At 41.9% G+C, this 21,897-nt stretch overlaps 2 protein-coding genes across 3 annotated transcripts; one reads left to right on the plus strand and one right to left on the minus strand.

Moving 5' to 3' along the window:
- Window positions 1-1,175: 1,175 nt before the first annotated feature.
- agk (acylglycerol kinase) lies at window positions 1,176-7,820 on the plus strand. 2 transcript variants are annotated; one of them, XM_021574765.2, is made up of 14 exons: window positions 1,177-1,417; window positions 1,655-1,694; window positions 1,798-1,877; window positions 2,032-2,107; window positions 2,203-2,328; window positions 2,457-2,551; window positions 2,677-2,746; window positions 2,887-2,966; window positions 3,120-3,177; window positions 3,265-3,412; window positions 3,530-3,627; window positions 5,024-5,094; window positions 6,101-6,185; window positions 6,768-7,820. In XM_021574765.2, the coding sequence occupies exons 1-14, from the start codon at window positions 1,308-1,310 to the stop codon at window positions 6,900-6,902; spliced, it is 1,272 nt and encodes a 423-aa protein (XP_021430440.1). In that variant the 5' UTR covers window positions 1,177-1,307; the 3' UTR covers window positions 6,903-7,820. The 2 variants fall into 2 exon arrangements, with proteins under 2 accessions (XP_036813463.1, XP_021430440.1); XM_036957568.1 differs by lacking the exons at window positions 6,101-6,185; window positions 6,768-7,820 and having other exon boundaries at window positions 1,176-1,417; window positions 5,024-5,098.
- Window positions 7,451-21,591, minus strand: dennd11 (DENN domain containing 11). Its single transcript, XM_021574752.2, has 9 exons — window positions 21,022-21,591; window positions 20,275-20,374; window positions 19,994-20,152; window positions 17,431-17,587; window positions 14,582-14,720; window positions 14,304-14,435; window positions 10,552-10,702; window positions 10,412-10,480; window positions 7,451-10,317 (listed from the first exon to the last, which is right to left on the minus strand). The coding sequence occupies exons 1-9, from the start codon at window positions 21,377-21,379 to the stop codon at window positions 10,122-10,124; spliced, it is 1,461 nt and encodes a 486-aa protein (XP_021430427.1). The 5' UTR covers window positions 21,380-21,591; the 3' UTR covers window positions 7,451-10,121.
- Between the last annotated feature and the right edge of the window lie 306 nt (window positions 21,592-21,897).

Below are 21,897 nucleotides of genomic sequence, written 5' to 3' on the forward strand. Positions count from 1 at the left end.
AGCACGCGCTCCAGCAGGTGTATCTCACTGATCATCCCTAAAGCCAACACCTCATTTGGCCGCCTTTCCTTCCAGTTATCTGCTGCCTGTGACTGGAACGAATTGCAAAAAAAAAAAAAAACTTTAAACATCTGCTAACTTTAAACATCTGCTATCTGAGCAGCTAACGATCGCTGCTGCTGTACATAGTCCATCGGTATATAGCCCACCCAATTTACCTACCTCATCCCCATTCTGTTTTTATTTATTTACTTTTCTGCTCTTTTGTACACCAGTATCTCTACCTGCACATATATAGAACATCTGATCATTTATCACTCCAGTGTTAATCTGCAAAATTGTAATTATTCGCCTACCCCCTCATGCCTTTTGCACACAATGTATATAGACTCTTTTTTCTTTTTTTCTACTGTGTTATTGACTTGTTTATTGTTTACTCCATGTGTAACTGTGTTGTTGTCTGTTCACACTGCTATGCTTTATCTTGGCCAGGTCGCAGTTGTAAATGAGAACTTGTTCTCAACTAGCTTACCTGGTTAAATAAAGGTGAAATAAATAAAAACGTACGTTATTGTAACGATTGGCTAACATTGGCTAGCGTTCCTCCTGTCTGAACTTGACACAGTGTTATATAGAATTAAAGTGCTCTTGTAAACAAATATGGATTGTGTTGTAAATAGCCATAAACAACCTCTCACTGCTGTATTATTTGAAATGAAACCCATACCCGAATTTCCCGCCATCTGCGCCACCATGTTGATGTCGAATTCTAGAGAATTGGCCCTGGCTTAGCGCCAGAGTAAAAATACAATAATTAACGTTTAAAAAAATATTTGATTACATATCTCTTCTGTTCACCAGCCATTATACTATTCAGTATATAATGTGACCATTGATATTTTAAAAATGCAGTGGCAAAGTAATAAAACATATATCTTTTTTTTAGACTATTCTTCGGGCGAGGTGTTCTTTTTAGACCTCAGCTAGTGTATGGGAAATGTAGTGTTTCGTCAATAAGCTCTGAGCTAATGACGATTACTTGTTTCTTGAAATTGTGTACCATTATCAATTAGTAAATGTCCCTTATTTTTGTTATTGTTGGTATGTTACGGGAGAACTTATTTCATAACATGTTTAATGAAACTCAACCGGAACTAATACTGAAAGTGTTTGTTTCATAAGACTATTAAGATAGCTGCACCAATGTGTCACATGCAAAATGCTTCTGACAGGGAAAGGACATTAATTGTTATGCTTACACAGATGATACATAGCGTTTTTAAACGGATTTTCTGATAGTGTCGATAATGGCTCGGGTTGTGAAAGTATTTGTAACTCTGCGGAATCATTGGAAGAAGTCCACAGTCGCTGCGTGTGCCCTATCATACGGTGGACACTGGCTGTATGGTAAACACTGGTGCGTAACGTTTCCTTCAGAATTACCGGTATGGTTGTTAGATCAAGTACAGATCATCACTAGCATTAATATCATTGAGCACGCACACAGGAATTGGTAGCCATTGAGAAATCATCAAGGTCTTACAGAACGGTTTTTGTGATTTGAAATCCAACAACATTGAATAATAGGAGGATGTATTTTAATCAGTCGTTTTCTTTGTCAATACATTTTTTTTATTTTGTATTTTATTCACAGCGATAATCTGCTACGAAGAGATGCTTGTCTGGCAGCAAGGGTGAGACATGGCTTATTGTATACTATGTGTCTGCATTCAAGGATTCTGCACTTGAATTTACTGTTTTCCTCTCTAATACAAAATACTCCATTCTCAATTGCAGGAATTTGGACGTCAGCAGATATCACCCCAGGAACAGCTGAAGAAAGCCACAGTCATTCTAAACCCAGCAGCTTGTAGGGGGTAAGTAAGAGATAATCGGCACATTCTCTAAAGTTAAGCAAAGAGAATAAGCATGAGATCCTGCTTATTGCACCACAGCCATTTCCCTTTTATATTGTAATTTGTGTTTGACTAATTTGTCTTGCTGTACTCTTGCAATTCTCTCTGATCATAGGAAAGCCAACAACTTATTTGAGAAGAATGCTGCGCCTATATTACACCTGGCTGGTATGGAGGTAACACTAGTAAAGGTAGGCTTACAATTTTGTTTCCCCATGGCATCTAAGGCCTTATAGTTTATAGTTCTACACAGTGTAACCCTGTACATGTGTCTTCTCTCTTACAGACAGACTATGAGGGCCAAGCAAAGAAATTGATGGAGCTGATGGAGCAAACAGACATGCTGATTGTGGCTGGAGGGGATGGCACTCTGCAGGAGGTTATCACTGGCTTGCTGCGGAGGGCTGATCATGTAAGTTGTGTAGCATTGACTGTTGTATAATCCTTGTTTTACTAATTGTATGTTATAAGTGTTTTGTAATACTGTTTTAGCTAAGCTGTCTCTAACTACCCAGTCCTATGGGTGTTTCTCAAACCCAGGAGTCGTTCAGTAAAACCCCCATAGGATTTATCCCACTGGGCTCCCACAATTCCCTGAGTGAGAGTCTGCACATCCTCAGTGACAATCAGGTGAAGTAAGTATCCCATTGAAACACTGCACTCTTGTTCATTCAGATACAGACCTATACCATCATCTTGTCGTTAGTGTCCTAAAATATCCTCCAATCTTTTTGTCATCCATATTGCTTCTTGTTTTTAGACACATCACATCAGCGACATTGTCTATCCTGCAAGGAGAAACGGTACCTCTGGATGTGCTGCAAATCAAGGTGAGACTAGAAGGGTCTGGGATTCAGGGAGGGGTCAAGATGACACAAACTGATATTACCTTAAATCGACATTGAATAACCATAACTCCATTGAGAGCAAGATAAAAAATGGTATTGTGTTTCTGGTTTTATGTATCCAGGGAGAGAAGGAACAGCCAGTGTTCGCCCTGATTGGTCTACGGTGGGGGGCTTTCAGAGATGTGGCTTCCACCATCAAAAAGTAAGAACCTCACAATTACTAGTCAAACTTCAGAGCTTATGGTAAACACGTTTCCCACATATTATACTTTTACGTGCATTACATTATAATAATATGAAGTTGTGTTTCTTCTCTAAAAATACATTTCTCATATTGCTGTGCTTTCTATCTTAGATATTGGTACCTTGGCCCATTGAAGATAAAAGCAGCTCATTGGTTCAGTACGTTACGGGTGAGAAACATGACTGTTTCCATTCAAAGTCCATGGTCTGCCGTTCCTCCATGCATTTGTACCATGCTGTCTTCTTGTATCTGCCAGGAATGGCCCCAGGTTCACGAGGCATCTGTGTCCTACATAGCCCCGACCCTTCGCCCTCCTGACCTGCCGGAACAAAAGCCCCAGCGCCCCAACCTAATGTACCGCATTGCCCGCAGATTGAAAAATTACTGGTACCCACCTATTCCAGGTAACACTATATTTGTGTTAGTGTTTGTTTGTATGTCTGTACATAACACCCTTTAAATGTCCTTGTGTATCTTCTATTTAACAAAGCATGATTGGCATTGGTTTTCTGTTTGTGCAGAGTCTCCCAAAGTGGAGGAGCCAGAGAGGTGGGATGAGAGAACGCTGTCTACTTTGGAGCTGTCAATCCAAACTCAGAACAAAAACCCTGTCCAGACGGTCAGCACATTTTATTTATTTTTTAATATATATACAGTGGGGCAAAAAAGTATTTAGTCAGCCACGAATTGTGCAAGTTCTCCCACTTAAAAAGATGAGAGGCCTGTAATTTTCATCATAGGTACACTTCAACTATGACAGACAAAATGAGGGGGAAAAAATCCAGAAAATCACATTGTAGGATTTTTAATGAATTTATTTGCAAATTATGGTGGAAAATAAGTATTTGGTCAATAACAAAAGTTCATCTCAATGCTTTGTTATATTTTCACTCAAAATCTCACGATACATGGCCCCATTCTTTCCTTTACACCGATCAGTCGTCCTGGTCCCTTTGCAGAAAAACAGCCCCAAAGCATGATGTTTCCACCCCCATGCTTCACAGTAGGTATGGTGTTCTTTGGATGCAACTCAGCATTCTTTGTCCTCCAAACACGACGAGTTGAGTTTTTACCAAAAAGTTATATTTTGGTTTCATCTGACCATATGACATTCTCCCAATCTTCTTCTGGATCATCCAAATGCTCTCTAGCAAACTTCAGACGGGCCTGGACATGTACTGGCTTAAGCAGGGGGACACGTCTGGCACTGCAGGATTTGAGTCCCTGGCGGCGTAGTGTGTTACTGATGGTAGGCTTTGTTACTTTGGTCCCAGCTCTCTGCAGGTCATTCACTAGGTCCCCCCCCCCCCCCCCCCCCCGTGTGGTTCTGGGATTTTTGCTCACTGTTCTTGTGATCATTTTGACCCCATGGGGTGAGATCTTGCGTGGAGCCCCAGATCGAGGGAGATTATCAGTGGTCTTGTATGTCTTCCATTTCCTAATAATTGCTCCCACAGTTGATTTCTTCAAACCAAGCTGCTTACCTATTGCAGATTCAGTCTTCCCAGCCTGATGCAGGTCTACAATTTTGCTTCTGGTGTCCTTTGACAGCTCTTTGGTCTTGGCCATAGTGGAGTTTGGAGTGTGACTGTTTGAGGTTGTGGACAGGTGTCTTTTATACTGATAACAAGTTCAAACAGGTGCCATTAATACAGGTAACGAGTGGAGGACAGAGGATTCTCTTAAAGAAGAAGTTACAGGTCTGTGAGAGCCAGAAATCTTGCTTGTTTGTAGGTGACCAAATACTTATTTTCCACCATAATTTGCAAATAAATTCATTAAAAATCCTATAATGTGATTTTCTGGATTTTTTTTTCTCCTTTTGTCTGTCATAGTTGAAGTGTACCTATGATGAAAATGACAGGCCTCTCGTATTTTTAAGTGGGAGAACTTGGACAATTGGTGGCTGACTAAATACTTTTTTGCCCCACTATATATATAGATTTTTTTTTTTTTACTACTAAAACAAAAGTGACAGGATGTTTAAACTGCCTGTTGTCTTGTTTGTCCTTCAGCGTATTGATGACTCCCTGCTGGTGTGTGTGGAGCCGGACTCCTTCACTGTGGGAGATTTTATCACTGTTGGGTAAGTTGTGGAGATTTACAGTACCAGTCAACATTTGGACACCTCCTCATTCAAGGGTTTTTCTTTATTTGTACTATTTTCTACATTGTAGAATAATAGTGAAGACATCAAAACTATGAAATAACACACATGGAATCATGCAGTAACCAAAAATGTGTTAAACAAATTAAAATATAGATTCTTCAAATAGCCACCCTTTGCCTTGATGACAGCTTTGCACACGCTTGGCATTCAGCCAGCTTCACCTGGAATGCTTTTCCAAGCGTCATGAAGGAGTTCCCACATTCGCTGAGCACTTGTTGTCTGCTTTTCTTTCACTCTGCGGTCCAACTCATCCCAAACCATCTCAATTGGGTTGAGGTCAGGTGATCGTTTAGGCCAGGTCATCTGATGCAGCACTCCATCACTCTCCTTGGTCAAATGCCCTTAAACAGCCTGGAGATGTTTTGGGTCATTGTCCGGTTGAAAAACAAATGATAGTTCCACTAATCCCAAACCAGATGGGATGGTGTATCGCTGCAGAAAGCTGTGGTAGCCATGCTGTTCTTGTCATAATATGGACTTGGTCTTTTACCAAATAGGGCTGTCATCTGTATACCACCCCAACATAACTGATTGGCTCAAACGCATTAAGAAGAAAATAAATTCCACAAATTAACTTTTAACAAGGCACACCTGTTAATTGAAATGTATTCCATGAAGCTGGGTGAGAGAAGCTGTCATCAAGGCAAAGTGTGGCTACTTGGAAGAATCTCATATAAAATATATTTTGATTTGTTTGGCACTTTTTTTGGTTACTACATGATTCCATATGTGTTATTTCATAGTTTTGATGTCTTCACTATTATTCTATAATGTTAAAATAAAGAAACCCTTGAATGAGTTGGTGTCCAACCTTTGGACTGGTACTGTACTTTCTCACATTATTAGTGTAATACCTGAGTAAAATAAATTATTGCTTACTCATGTAGCATGTGTCAAGGCTGTTGCATTTTCTGCATTGCAGAGAGAAGAAAGCGGCGGACTCAACTGCATTCACAAGACAATCACTGAAGCTGGAGGCTAGTGCATGTCGACTCAATCTGCCCGAGGTCTAATACTCCCTCATCTGTCTTAAGCCTATACATTTCAGAGACGAGACCAATGAGCCACCGTGCATCCATCTTGGCACTTCCCCACCGTTATGAAAAGATTTTGGAAGCTATGGAAATGCATTTCTTAATGTCTGCATATCTTTTTGCCACATGTATTTTTTTACAGACACCTTCATTTAGAAGAATGCATTATATTGTGAGCTAAACATAAAAATGAACAATTATTTTAAACAAAATTCCTTAAACTATCATTTCTGTCCCCACTACAACAAAAAATACTTAAATACCTTGAAACATTTAATTTAAATACTGTAGAATTCCATTCATTCTTATTCTTACTGTGGAGTGTCAATATGGCCGACAATATGGCTTCAAAGCCTATCAATGACCAAAACATTGCATCAGCTATCCAAGGTTTACATAAATCATTGGACAAGATGCATTACGGTCTTTGATAATTACAACCTTCAAACAAATGACATGTATTCTTGTATAAATTGGTTTATTTTAGTATGTGTGCGATATTCTTTTTGCTCCATGACCTCTCCCTACTGTCCTGTCCCATTTCCTCTCCCACAGGAAGGTGCTGGCTTCTACAACATCGACAACGAGGAGTACGAGGCTATGTCGGTGGAGGTGAGGCTGTTGCCACGGAAACTGCGCTTCTTCTGCAGCGCTGAACGCAGAGAGCAGCTCCTCACACAAGTCCTGTAAGGGAAGCGCTGCAGTGACCATATGCAGGACACAGAAATAGGGAGGAGGGTCAAGGCTAGGGGTCATTAGTGGCTGTACTGGGACTATACCTCTACTGTATCTGGGTGTGTTTTTCTTTATTTCTGGAGTATGTCCTTAAACAGCCATAACACACAGCTGGACCAGTCTACAGTGAGGTCTCATTGTTACAGTACATTGACATGTTCAGTTGAAATATTTTCACAATTATGGAAGATGACAATATGATGCAGTAACAAGGACCAAGCATTTTGGTTTCTATTTTCAAACCAATTAGCTTAGAAGTCTGCTCGGCAGGACTATTGGCGTAACTGACTGGTTTACTATTGTATATTGTCATGTATTGCTAAATGTGTAATAAGAGTCTTATTCAATAATTCAGTTATGATGCACACAGTTCTGTCACTTTTTAAAACCAATGAAAAGTGCAGACTGTCCTCCATGTACAGTACTCTATGATAAGATGATACATTGGTATGAGAATCACTCTCCCTTGGCAACACTTATCACAAATACAATCCAACAAGTATCAGAGAAAACCAATGTTTTATTGTTTTATAGTGGCAGTACTGTGTAATGTCACCAGCTTGAAAACAAGAGTGGCTCATGCGATCAAGTTACTAAATGTGTATTCATCACTAAAGTCTCTTTCCTTGTTTAATAGTAGTACAGGTACTGGATGTAGCTGTGTAGTTAACCAATGTTTTAAATATAGGTTTACATTACAGTTGCTGTGATCAAGGATTAACAGTTAGCTATATGAGTTGTTAAAGTACTTGAAGCATATTAGTGCCTCAGTAATACAGATTAAGCTTTCTGTTGACATTCAGTGGGGTGACATACTGTACAAATAAATTCAAATGAGCCAATGCTGGTACAGGTCTGAACAATTTCCACAAAGAAGGCATTTGATACATTTATTTGTGTGTCGTGTGCATTTTCTACTACGTTTACATGATACACCTGTAAAACAAACAGTTGCATGCCCAGGATGTGCTGAAAAGAACAGGGTGGGACAGGTCAAAACAAACAGAAGGGAAAAGGGGCTAAGTCAACATGGGTGTGAACTACATTTAATCAGATTACCAAACACCAATATCAGTAGTGTCAATTGACATGTTGATAAAGTAGTTGGAAGTGTTTAAAATCTAAAACATTTCATCTATGCCTCTTCCTGTGGTCTTAATTGAGTGCCTGCACTTAACACAAAGATTACCCACTAATTAGGCTTTATAACTCACTGAAGGACATAACTGTCCCCAGCTAAACCTCAATGAACAGTGCCACTATTGCCGACATCTACTGACCAGTCGAACCCAATGAAAGCAGTTCGCAGTCTTCATACAAACTATTTGATGCGTCATTGAACTCACATCTATTGGATGACTGCTTCATACATTGATTTAAATTAGTCACCCAGGACTATTGAACAAAAGAACATCTCCAGGGCCTGTTTTCAAAAAGGGTCTCACAGTAGGAGTGCTGATCTATGATCAAGTTCCCCTGTCCATGTTATCTTATTTTGATAAAAATCTAAATGTATCCTATATCAGGGTCTGTCTGTCTGTGCAGAGAGGGGAGTATTCCCTCTGTGAACCTCAAGCATACAAATGGAGTCATTGTAACAGTGACGGGCACAACGATCTCCTTAAGGCAGCTGACAAGCTCCAACAAGAAAGAAAGTTGTATCTGCCCTCTCATAGACCACCCGTGGATCTAATTTAATCTGCAACAAATCTCATTGATAAATGGGCTGTACAGTTTGAAGTACACAACACACAAAGCTTCCTGCTGGCTCCGAGGCAGACAGACTGTTACATCACTGACTGCACTTTTAGTAATAGTGTCTCTGCTGACATTGGGCCATTAAATCAGAACACAAACAAGTTGACCCATAATCATGTGGTCATAAAACAAGAGTACAGAGGTTGTGGTGTGGTGCAGCATTCATGATAAGTTAGTGTCATAGAAACACATTCATTTAAGTTTCAGGTTCACAATTTTAAAACGTCTAAATTTGATAAAACACTACACAAAACATTATCCAAAAGTCACCATACACATGTGCAATGTGACCAGGGAACAAGAAAAACATAAGTGACTGGAGTCTGCCTGTATGGGTGTCAGTATTGGACCAAGTCAGACAAACATGTGCAGTCTAATGAAATGTTACAGTATTTAACAAATATTCAACCTCAGCTCCATAATAAATACCTCCTTGGATGAGGGCATTATATCAAATAAATACATCTGGCATGACTCGTCTTTCCCTTTTAATGTGTATGATTAGCTGACATCATGAAAAACACTGTATTCCTATTTGAACCAAAAGAGGTCTTCTTGTTTATGTGAAGCAGATTCATGGAATTAGTCTTGATGTGTGAATCTTTCTTGATTATTGACTTTTATCAAACACACAAATATTCACATTGCTCCCCTTTTTCATTCTGAAAAATACAAGTTTGATCAACTTCAGCACAATTTGCTTTTTAAGAGGAAATCCGAGTGAAAACACTTTACTCTCAGCTCTAGCAAACCTGATGTAGAAGTTTGGGAAACAACATCATGGTAAAGTTATTCAGCAGAAGGATTTAGATCCATAAAATAAAAGCCCTGACAATCACATGAATATTTAGTATTACACTATACATGGTTAGGTAGAATCCTCTGTAAAGACGTAAGAAAAAAGGGCTTGGTGCCATGGCTGAATTTGGAGTTAAGGTTCCAAGTGAGAGGAACAATCGATTATCCATCCCCAAACAGGATGCTACTGTAGATACATGGCGCTGTTGGTCAAAGTCAGCAGTGCTCCATAGTATTGGGAGCAGTACAACGAGGCACATTGATCAAAGGTTCCGTGGAACTTCCACTTCCAGTGACTAGGGCTGGTGATCCAAGCAGAAATCCAAGTGAGAAGAGAACAGATGCCAAGCGAAAAGACAAACAAGACGAGTGGTTGTTGAATGTGAAACGGACTTTAGCGAGAGAACTGCAGAGTCCAGGCAGTGTCTATTATCGTGGCCCAATTGGCCAAGTGAGCTGTCTCTAAGTTAACACTGGCCAAAGATGGCTGTATCCCGGAGCATGGTGAGAGACCAAGAGAAATCGGCAGGCATTTGACTGGGCAGGAGGCCAGGGGACGAAGAGTAGGAGGCAGTGTATTCAGGGGACAAGGAGAGAGGAGCACAAGCCACACAGGGTTCAGGGGCAGCAGGGGTTATCGATGACCAGCATGGCATCAATGCCATAGAGCTCCAGCAGGTCCACCAGGAAAGTGCGGTCTGCCTGAGGGTCCAGCCCCATGGCCCTCACGTGCTCTGCCGTCAGGGTGGGGTCCGCACTCGCCGCCACCTCCGATAGAGTCTGGAAGATACGGTTATTCTGCTCCATGAAAAATCTAGCGGAGAGAACAGAGGACATTCTGTAAGAAAGTTTGATAAACACTCCAGATTGAGCCCAACCAAAAGATACTGTTGTGTAAACAAACTCACAGGATAAAGAGGTCCTCCTCATTTGATGTGCAGTCTCCATCCACCTCCTGAGTGTAAAGTAGCAGTTGCCTGAAAAGACAGTAACATAATCATCATCATCTCTTCAAAATGGCTTCCACCATTTATCAGTTTCTGTGTACCTCTGTTCGCTGAGTTTCCTATACTTCTCCCGGTCCACCCCATTCAGCCGGAGTAGTGGCTGAAGGCTATCTCTGTGTGTCTTCACATTCTGGTTGTCAACATACACATCATACAGCTCCTTCTTCTCCTCAAAGATCTTCTCTGTCGTACCTACACACACACACACACACACACACACACACACACACACACCCCTTTATCAATCTTAGCATAATGTATAGTGAACCAAAATATAAACGCAACATGCAATCATTTCAAAGATTGAACTGAGTTACAGTTCATACAAATTCATTAGGCCTTAATCTATGGATTTCACATGACTAGGAATACAGATATGCATCTGTTGGTCACAGATGGGGAGTAACGGATTACATGTAATCCGCTACATGTAAGGGAATACAAAAACCGGTAACTGTAATCCGTTACCAGCAACAATATTGTAATCAGATTACAGATACTTTTGAAAAACTAGATGATTACTTTTAAATTCAGAAAGGATGTTCGAGAAGAAAAATACATGTTTGACACTTCTGTTCTCAATGACATCCAAATAAGCATTGAAAAAAGGCACAAGTTTAAATTTGTTGCACCTGAGCGTCTGACCACAAGTCAGAGACCACTATGATGATACACCAAATGTGTTTGATGGATCACGGGAAAAGAGCAGGAATAGGGTTTTGTCGGCTACAGTCTAAGCTTTGTCTTCCAATGGTGCCACTGCTGTCGGCATCCAAAGATTATCCAACTTGAATCCCAGCCTATGGAATAAAAGTGGGGCATTTATTGCTCAGTCTAATTTGTGCTGATAAAAAATAAATAAAAACATAGGCCTAATGGACACATGCTCAAACTCGCACACTTTTGATAGACTTAAAGAGGAAATCTGTAGTTGCTACATACATTTTTGGACTTGTTTTTTCCCCAACGTTTGTAAACATTGTAAATGTAAAACACTGTAAAGCCTCTAACATGGTTAAAACATTAATGTTGATATCATGGATGGTCAGTCCTTGCATCCATAGCTCTGTCTATTTATCTGAGAGTGGTTACATTTCTCCAGGCCCATCCCTCAGCTTTTTTACCAAAACAGAGGTGGGGTGACCATTTTATCTGTGGATTTGCCTTTAAAAACCATTGCATATTATCAAGATATCAAAGTGTCACCAATAACAAAGTAAACAATAGGCCTATAGCAAATGCAGCATATGGCATTCATTTTTAACATGTAAATAGCACTTTTCAGTAGTGCTCAAAGCATGCCATTCAATGAGCACAGAATTTCTTTTTCAACTCGAATCAATGAGCCCACTCAGTCCTTATTGACTCACAAACAAAGTAGGGCTGGCTAATAAGTGCTTCATTTTGGGGTTATGCTCAGGTAAAACAATTTGGCTAATCTATTCTTCCATATTTCATATTCTTGAAGATCAAGGGGTATATCATTTATTGGAATTCTGATACACTTTGGTTTTTAATGTAAAGATATAATTTTATCGTATTATATGTAGTAAAAGCGATGGGTTAGAAGAAGCCTACATAACCAACCCATAAAGTCAAATTTGACATCCATATACAGTCAGCTATGTAAACTTTAACATTAATTAATCCTGCAATAGATGTTATTTAATTGGTAACATGCATTAGAAGAAGACACAAATGTATCTTAAGGGGAAAGTAATCTAAAAGTAACTGAAAGTAATCAAATTACGTTACTGAGTTTGGGTAATCCAAAAGTTACGTTACTGATTACAAATTTGGGAAAGTAACTAGTAACGGATTGCTTTTAGGAAGTAACCTACCCTGACTATATATACAAAGGTATGTGGAGACCACTTCAAATTAGTGGATTTGGCTACTTCAGCCACACCCATTGCTGACATGTGTATAAAATCGAGCACACAGCCATGCAATCTCCATAGACAAAAATTGGCAGTAGAATGGCCTTAAGAGCTCAGGGACTTTCAATGTGGAGTTCCAAACTGCCTCTGCAAGCAACGTCAGCACAAAAACTGTTAATCAGGAGCATAATGAGCAGCTGCACAAAAGCCTAAGTTCACCATGCGCAGTGTCACGCAACGGCTGGAGTGGTGTGAAGCTCGCCGCCATTGGACACTGGAGCAGTGGAAATGTGTTCTCTGGATTGATGAATCACGCTTCACCATCTGGCAGTCCGACAGATTAATCTGTATTTGGCGGATGCCAGGAGAATGCTACCTGCCCCAATGCATAGTGCCAACTGTAAAGTTTGGTGTAGGAGGAATAATGGTCTGGGGCTGTTTTTCATGGTTTGGGCTAGGCCCCTTAGTTCCAGTGAAGGGGAAACTTAATGCTACAGCATACAATGACATTCTAGACGATTCTGTGTTTACAACTTTGTGGCAACAGTTTCAGGAAGGCCCTTTCCTGTTCCAGCATGACAATGTCCCGTGCACAAAGCGAGGTCCAAACAGAAATGGATTGTTGAGATCGGTGTGGAAGAACTTGACTGGCCTACACAGTGCCCTGACCACAACCCAATCGAACACCTTTGGGATGAATTGGAACGCCGACTGCGAGCCAGGCCTAATCATCCAACATCAGTGCCCAATCTCACTAAGGCTCGTGGCTGAATGGAATCACAATGTTCCAACATCTAGTAGACGGCCTTCAAAGAGTGGAGACTGTTATAACGCGAAAAGGGGGGACCAAATCCATATCAATGCCCATGATTTTGGAATGAGATGTTCGACGAGCAGGTGTCCACATACTTTTTGTCATGTAGTGTACCTTAAAAAAAAAAGTAGGGGCATGGAACAGAAAACCAGTCAGTATCTAGTGTGGCTACCATTTGCCTCATGCAGCGTGACACATAGTCCTTTGCAAAGAGTTGATCAGGCTGTTGATTGTGGCTTGTGGAATGTTGTCCCACTCCTCTTCAATAACTGTGTGAAGTTGCTGGATATTGGCGTGAACTGGAACACACTGTCATACACGTTGATCCAGAGCATACCAAGCATGCTCAATGGGTGACATGTCTGGTGAATATGGAGGCCATGGAAAAATTGGGACATTTTCAGCTTCCAGGAATTGTGTACAGATCCTTGCAACATGGGGCTGTGCATTATCATAATGAAACATAAGGTGATGGCGGCAAATGAATGGCACGACAATGGGTCTCAGGATCTCGTTATTGTATCTCTAGGCATTCAAGTTGCCATCGATATAATGCAATTGTGTTCGTTGTCCATAGCTTATGCCTGCCCATACCATAACCCCAGCATGGGACACTCTGTTCACATCAGCAAACCGCTTGCCCACATAACGCCGCCATACACGTGGTTGGACGTACTGCCAAATTCTCTAAAACGGCGTTGGAGGTTTCTTATTGTAGAGAAATTAAATCTGGCAACAGGTGGACATTCCTGCAGCCAGCATGCCAATTGCACGCTCCATCAAAACTTGAGACATCTGTGGCATTGTGTTGTGTGACAAAATTGCACATTTCAGTTTAACGACCATGCTGTTTAAAATCAGTTTCTTGATATGCCACATTTTGTCAAGTGGATGGATTATCTTGGCAAAGGAGAAATGCTCAGTAACAGAGATGTAAACATATTTGTGCACACAATTTGAGAGAAATATGCTTTTTGTGCGTATGGAAAATGTATGGGATATTTTATTTCAGCTCATGAAACCAACACTTTACATGTTGCATTTATATTTTTGTTCAGTGTATTAACTGTGGATTCAAAAGCCCCAGGTAAACACTCACAAGCCACGTATGACATCTCTGTTGCCAGGGCAGCAATGTCTGCCACATTGATGTAGAAGAAGGGGCGGAACTCAGGCACAGACACACCTATCCCAGGTATAGAGATGTTGGCCAGAGAGCAACAGCAGTACACTGTGGGGAGTACAGAGCAACATGAAAAACCACTACAGAGACAGGAGTACTCAGTGACAGAATTCTGTAATAAAATCTGAAAAACAAATATGTGGGGGTTTGTAAAGGTGACTGTGTGTGGGTGTGTGTCAGCTGCTCCCTCTCACCCCTGTAGCACACGACACCCACAGGTGGTGGGGAGAAGATAAGGATTCGTTTTCGGAGCAGGGCAAACTTCCACAGCACCATGATCTGCTCCCCAAAGAAGTGGATGAACTGGGACATGCAGCCGGCTGGGTGGGTGATCTGGAGGGGACAGAGATAGACTGTCAGGCTGTCTGATACGGTAAAGCATTTTCAGTCTGGATAAGCTTGCTCACCAAAATCTCTCCTTGACATCAGGAGTTACATGGACATACAGCACCTCGTCTTAAGCTACGTCTGGTAAGAAGCTACGTCTGGTAAGACGAAAGGGTGGGGGTGTGTGTCTATTTGTCAATAACAGCTGGTGCTAATATTGTCTCATTTTAAAGAGGTATTGCTCGCCTGAGGTAGTGTATCTTATGATAAGCTGTAGACCACACTATCTATATTATTCGTAGCCGTCTATTTACCACCATAGACCGATGCTGGCATTAAGACCGCACTCAACCAACTCGATAAGGCCATAAACAAACAAGAAAATGCTCATCCAGAAGCGGCGCTCCTAGTGGCTGAGGACTTAAATGCAGGAAAACTTAAATCAGAAATAACCAAAGTTTTACCAGCTTGTCACATGTGCAACCAGAGGGGGAAAAACCTCTAGACCACCTTTAATCCACACACAGAGATGAATACAAAGCTCTTCCCCCACACTCCCTTTGGCAAATCTGACCATAATTCTATCCTCCTGATTCCTGCTTATAAGCAAAATCTAAAGCAGGAAGTACCAGTGACTCGCTCAATATGCAACTGGTCAGATGACCCGGATGCTACGCAACAGGACTGTTTTGCTAGCACAGACTGGAATATGTTCCGGGATTCATCCAATGGCATTGAGGAGTATACCACTTCAGTCATTGGCTTCATCAATAAGTGCAACGACGACATTGTACCTACAGTGACCGTACATATATCCCAACCAGAAGCCATGGATTAAAGGCAACATCCGCATCGAGCTAAAAGGCTAGAGCTGCCACTTTCAAGGAGCGGGACACTAATCCAGACGCTTATAAGAAATCCCATTATGCCCTCTGGAGAACCATCAAACAAGCAAAGCGTCAATATAGGATTATGATTGAATCCCACCACACCTGCTCTGATGCTTGTCGGATGTGGCAGGGCTTGAAAACTATTACAGACAACAAAGGGAAACCCAGACGCAAGCTGCCCAGTGACACGAGCCTACCAGACAAGCCAAATGCCTTTTATGCTAGCTTCGAGGCAAGCAACACTGAAGCATGCACGAGAACACCAGCTGTTCTGGATGACTGTGTTATTACGCTCTCGGTAGCCGATGTGAGCAAGACCTTTAAACAGGTCAACATTCACAAAGCCGCGGGGCCAGACGGATTACCAGGACGTGTACTCAAAGAATGTGTGGACCAACTGGCAAGTGTCTTCACTGACAATTTCAACCTGTCCCTGACTGAGTCTGTAACACCAACATGTTTCAAGCAGACCACCCTAATCCCTGTGCCCAAGTAAGCGAAGGTAACCCGCCTAAGTGATTACTGCCCCATAGCACTCACGTCAGTAGCCTTGAAGTGCTTTGAAAGGCTGGTCATGGCTCACATCAACAGCATCCTCCCTGATACCCTAGACCCACTCCAATTCACATACCGCCAACAGATCCACAGCTGATGCAATCTCAATCGCACTCCACACTGCCCTTTCCCACCTGGACAAAAGGAACACCTATGTGAGAATGCTGTTCATTGACTACAGTTCAGCGTTCAAGACCATAGTGCCCACGAAGCTCATCACTAAGCTAAGGACCCTGGGACTAAACACCTCCCTCTGCAACTGGATCCCGGACTTCCTGATGGCCCGCCCCCAAGTGATCCTCAACACTGGGGCCCCTCAGGGGTGTGTACTTAGTCCCCTCCTGTACTCCCTGTTCACCCACGACTGCTTGTGGGTGAACTCCAACACCATCATTAAGTATGCTGACGTCAACAGTGGTAGGCCTGATCGCCGACAACGATAAGACAGCCTATAGGGAGGAGGTCAGAGAACTGGAAGTGTGGTGCCAGGACAACAACCTCTCCCTCAATGTGAGCAAGACAAAGGAGCTGATGGTGGACGACAGGAAAAGGTGGGCCAAACAGGCCCGCGTTAGCATCGACAGGGCCGTAGTGGAGCAGGTCGAGAGTTAAGTTCCTTGGTGTCTACATCCCCAACGAACTATCATGGTCCAAACACACCAAGACAGCCGTTAAGAGGACACGACAAAACCTATTCCCCCTCAGGAGACTGAAAATATTTGGTCTGACCGTATGGCGCTACAGAGGGTAGTGCGTATGGCCCAGTACATCACTGGGGCCAAGCTTCCTGCCATCCAGGACATATAAAAGACAGTGTCAGAGGAAAGCCCATAAAATTGACACCCCCATCCCCACATTGGTTTTGTACACCGGTGCTACTTCCTGTTTATTATCTATGCATAGTCACTTCACCCCTACCTACATGTACAAATTACCTCAACTAACCTGTACACCCGCACACTGACTTGGTACCGGTACCCCCTGTATATAGCCTCGTTATTGAATTGTGCTACCATTTCGTAAATATATTCTTAACTCTTTTTGAACTGCACTGTTAGTTAACGGCTAGTAAGTAAGCATTTCACAGTAAGGTCTACACTTGTTGTATTCGGCACATGTGACAAATAAAGTTTGATTTGAAGTTATCACATATCTCAAAATGAACAAACACACTTAAACCAAAACATTTAATTGCCAATTATCCACAACTAACACAAACAACAGCCACACAGTAACATTAGTGACTGGTGCAGGTGGCCATAGGTGCTCACCTTCATCTCTGGGTGCATGCAGCGGTTGATGGCTGGGACCCAAGCACTGGTCGGACAAGCAGTGACAAGGCCGTTCCCTGCTGGGGGCAGCACAGCTTTCTTATCTTCATAGAAGGCCTCCAGAGGAGAATACGAGCCAGGGCACTGGAGCTGGTGTCTGCATGGAGAGACACTATACACTTTCTATATGCTGACTGCAGTTGGCATCTCAGTGATAACACTGGTAAGAAAGAGACTGTTATCGAAGACTCATTACAGCATGGTTTGATTGGATTAAACCTGGGATAATCCCTCCCTGGGAACTGGAAGTGGAGTAGTACTTTCAATGGATCCACATAAAGTAGCTGTACTGTATACAGTCAAGATTAACCCCCCAAGCATACACCTCTACCATGAGCTGGATGTGTTACTTCTTTATGCATAGTTAATGAGATAAGAGATACTATTTGAAGATTCAAGCATAAAGACAAGATTTACTGAGGGAAACTGTTTGGGTTTCTTCCATTCCAATGATTACATACAAATACTTCATGTGATATAAATGGCTTCTAGTGACGGTGGTGGCACTGACTCAGGGCTTATTTTTAATAGATGAGGAGACTGAAAATACAGACGAAGGAGAGGAGGAAGGAAATAAGGGGTGAAATGTGAAACAGGACGGATAAGAAAGAGAGTGACAAAGAGAGAGAATGGACAGACCGTGACACAGACAGTGAGAGCGAGCGACAGACAGACCAGACAGTAGGGTTGAATGGTATCCAAATATTCATACCGTCGTAACGTTTCTGTACCATACCAAGGTATACAATATTACCGAATGTGCACAGAAGGGGCACCATTTCTAAAATGTATATATTTAATGATTATTATTTATTTATTTACGCACAAAACAATTTAGGCAACAGGGATCTTGATCCAGGAGGGAATTGAATGGCTCTTCTGTAACCAAGAAGCTTGATCTTGACATCGGGCCGATGCTAGCAAGTTAGCGAACCAAATGAATAGCTGGAGCCCTGAGCTGGATATAATTTATTTAGCATCTTAGATTTTTTTATAGTTGTACTTAACCTATGTAGGTAGAAGCAGTGGCATAGCTACCATTAAAAATAAATAAATACACACACACACACATACATATATACACATATACATATATATATATATATATATATTTTAAATACTGTATTCAAAATCATACTGTCGGTATTTCAAAATATACCATTTATACCTGTGATGCACCGATGACATGTTTGGTCAATACCGATATCCTATATTTTCCTTGCCAAAAAACAGATATCGATAACCAATATTTAACATTTTAGCAGCCTTTTAAGCATTCTAGTACAGTTAAATAGTTAACACACGCACGGATGCAGAGGTCTAAGGCACTGCATCTCAGTGCAAGAGGCATCACTACAGTCCCTGGTTCGAATCCAGGCTGTATCACACACACACACACACACACACGTTATTTTGTTGGCATTTACGTATGTCCCCATTACCAGTAAAACATAATCAAAACCTATTTCTATCACTTACTTGCTGTGCTGTTTCGTTGTTCATTTGTTCAGTCATTTCATTCTCAACCAGGATTTCATCATACATATCAAGCAGTGAAGTTTCAACTCTCTGTCCGTGGCCTCTCTTCCTCCGTGCGCACTGTCACTGTGTCTGTCACTGTGTCCGTCACTGTGTCCATCTGTCTATGTAACATTTTACGTAAACCCTGTTTCTTGTCTGCATAGAAGTAGCGGTCCTTGTACTTAGCATCAAGCATGGCGACGACACAGTAGAGAGAATGCCACCGAATCGCTTGTTCACAGTCTGTGTTGGCAGTTCTGTTGAGCAGACGTTTCAATGCCATGACAAAGGGTATCACGTCTGCTGCAGGCGCAGGTGATGAGCTAATTTCTCGAGCCAGTTGTTTGAATGGAACTAGCATGTTCATGTTTCCAAGTTTCAAACATGTTCTCAAAAGCCATTGAAATTGCAGCAGCGGTATGACAACCAGCATATTGATGAGCATGCAATACAACTTTCTTCAGTAAGAAATCCTTGATGACCCACTGTGCTGTCAGAGTCAGCATGCTCCTGGGGCTGATATCACCGGTTCAAATGTCAGTCGTGAAGCTAATAGCAGTGACGCTATTACTGTGTAACTCCGGTAGGGCAACATCTGAAAAATAGCTCACTTGGTAGTGTGTACCGGTGCTCGACCAGTCGGCGATGGCCAACATCACCTACGACAGAAAACGTTTGATTGTCAAGGGCAATGAATTCCATTATCTTGGCGTTAATGGATTTTGACTTGTTCTTACTCTTTCAAATGACTGCTCGACTTGTTGACTGCTCGATCCACACAGCAGACATTGGTATGCGCGTCAGCTTTGACATCAGTTTTGCACATCGGCGTTAAACTAGAAAAATCGGGCCAATGCCGATGTCGGCATTTTTAGCTAATATCGTCCGATTCCGATATGTTCACCGATATATTGTGCATCCTTAGGGTATTGCCCAAGCCTAACTAACAAACAGACAAACAGACAGCCAGACAAGTACTTACCTAACCTGGTTCTCCAGGAAGTGCATGTAGCGATATAGGAGGGTGTAAGAGGGAGACAGAATACCCACAGATTTCATCCGCGCCCCTCTCTCCGATTCACTCTCAACAGGCATGTTAGCAAAACAAGCCAGCCCAAAGTAGCAGCCTTTACGGAAATATCTGCAAAAATGAAAGACATGAATGAATCTAGTGAATGTATACAACATCGTACAGATTATTGATAGGGTTCTGATGGTCCTCTGCCAATAACACTGTGCATTCAGTTGGGGGAATAGTCTTACATGAAGTCCTTGGCGATTCTGTGTGATCCGCTCGCCATTGACTTGAATTCCACTCCGTCAAGATTCACGTCTTGGGGTAAGCACCATTCCACCATGTTACCTGCCATTGACACACACAAACACATACACTTGATTTTCCATACTGTTCACTTCACTGTGAGAGAATGAAATTCATCCACCATGTCCCCAGTTTTTTCCTTACACATTCTATCTTACTATAAAACTCTGCGTACCATAAAAGGGAAGTTGGGGAGGGTAAGTAGTAACACTGGTTTTCCAGGACTCTCTGAAAGCTTTCCCTTCTTAGTGATACTGGTGTAACAGAGGAACACACAAACTGCCCCAGGTCAAGAGATGCTTGCAGTAACCAGAATATTATCCAAGCTGTACAAGGGGGGGGGGTTGAATTATCAAATTAGAAAGTAATGTAACAGTAGGTTACTGCATTACTCTTATTATTCACATATAAAGAGAGCTTATTGAACCTTGCGATGGCAGAAGAAATTAATAATTTGACGAACTGCTTTCCCTGCTCAACAAATGCTTACCACAAATGATTTGGGTCTCTACATATTGGTTCATATTTGAATAGCGTAGATAAGCAAAGCTAGCGGGAAGAAAAGAACAGTAGACATTTCTTGCAACGTCATCTTTCAGTGTGTGCGCACTTCCATGGAATGAGTCAGTCCCCCACTGTGCCCAGTAAGGTAAATGACACTGTCTTCATACTGTATTGCTCTTGCTCACCTGATCTTGTGTCAAAGGTTACCACAAACACAGCCACTATTTGGTCCTTTTCCTCCCATCCCAGCCGTTCTTTCAGAGATATTCTAGAGTCGGCATGGATGGGGCTTGGAACACCCCATGGGCCAGGGTAGTCAAGGTGAGGGCTCCTGTTCAAGCTGGGAATGGTTGTTACACTTACTGGACCCCCAGAGCTAGTGTTCCACCCGATGGCGAGCGCGGTGCTACCCAGAGAGCGGCCGTCTGGCGGATTTGATTCCGATCCATTTTCTTTTGCTGGAGCGGGAACCGCCTGGGTCAGTTCGTTTGGTGGAATCTCCTCCCAGTCGAGCAGTGGAGCGCGATCCGACTGCTCGACCATATTGCTTCCTAAATAGAGATGAACAACGCGGAACTATGGAGAAAATAATTCCACTAGATAAAGTCAGTAGGCTACTGCTTCAACAGACCCTTATGTGTTTCACTCCTCCCTGCCGTTTTCTTGCTATTTGTAAGCGTGTCACATGCGCCGATAAATAGTCTTCTGCCAGCTCCAGTGCCAGCGCACACAGTGTTTTGGTGATGATGTCACACACTTCCGCTCACGTGGATTGATCAATATTTGATAGGTGGCCTATTTACATACCGGTATTTGTGATAAAGTGTGTTCATAAAGCTCCCTTGCTTTTCATGAATGTTATATTTGTAATCTAATGATAGACTGGCCAGAAGTTGTGTTGTTGATGAGTCCATAAATCATTTTAATCGTTGAGAAATATGTTCATCAATAGGACACAGACATTATGTCATTATATGCATTATTTAGAATCATAAAATAAATTGTTTACGCTAAAAATGTTCATACTACTGTGCCTTTAAAATAAGGTGTGTTTATTTATG

This window comes from Oncorhynchus mykiss, chromosome 2 (assembly GCF_013265735.2).
Source record: "Oncorhynchus mykiss isolate Arlee chromosome 2, USDA_OmykA_1.1, whole genome shotgun sequence".
Lineage (NCBI taxonomy): Eukaryota > Metazoa > Chordata > Actinopteri > Salmoniformes > Salmonidae > Oncorhynchus > Oncorhynchus mykiss.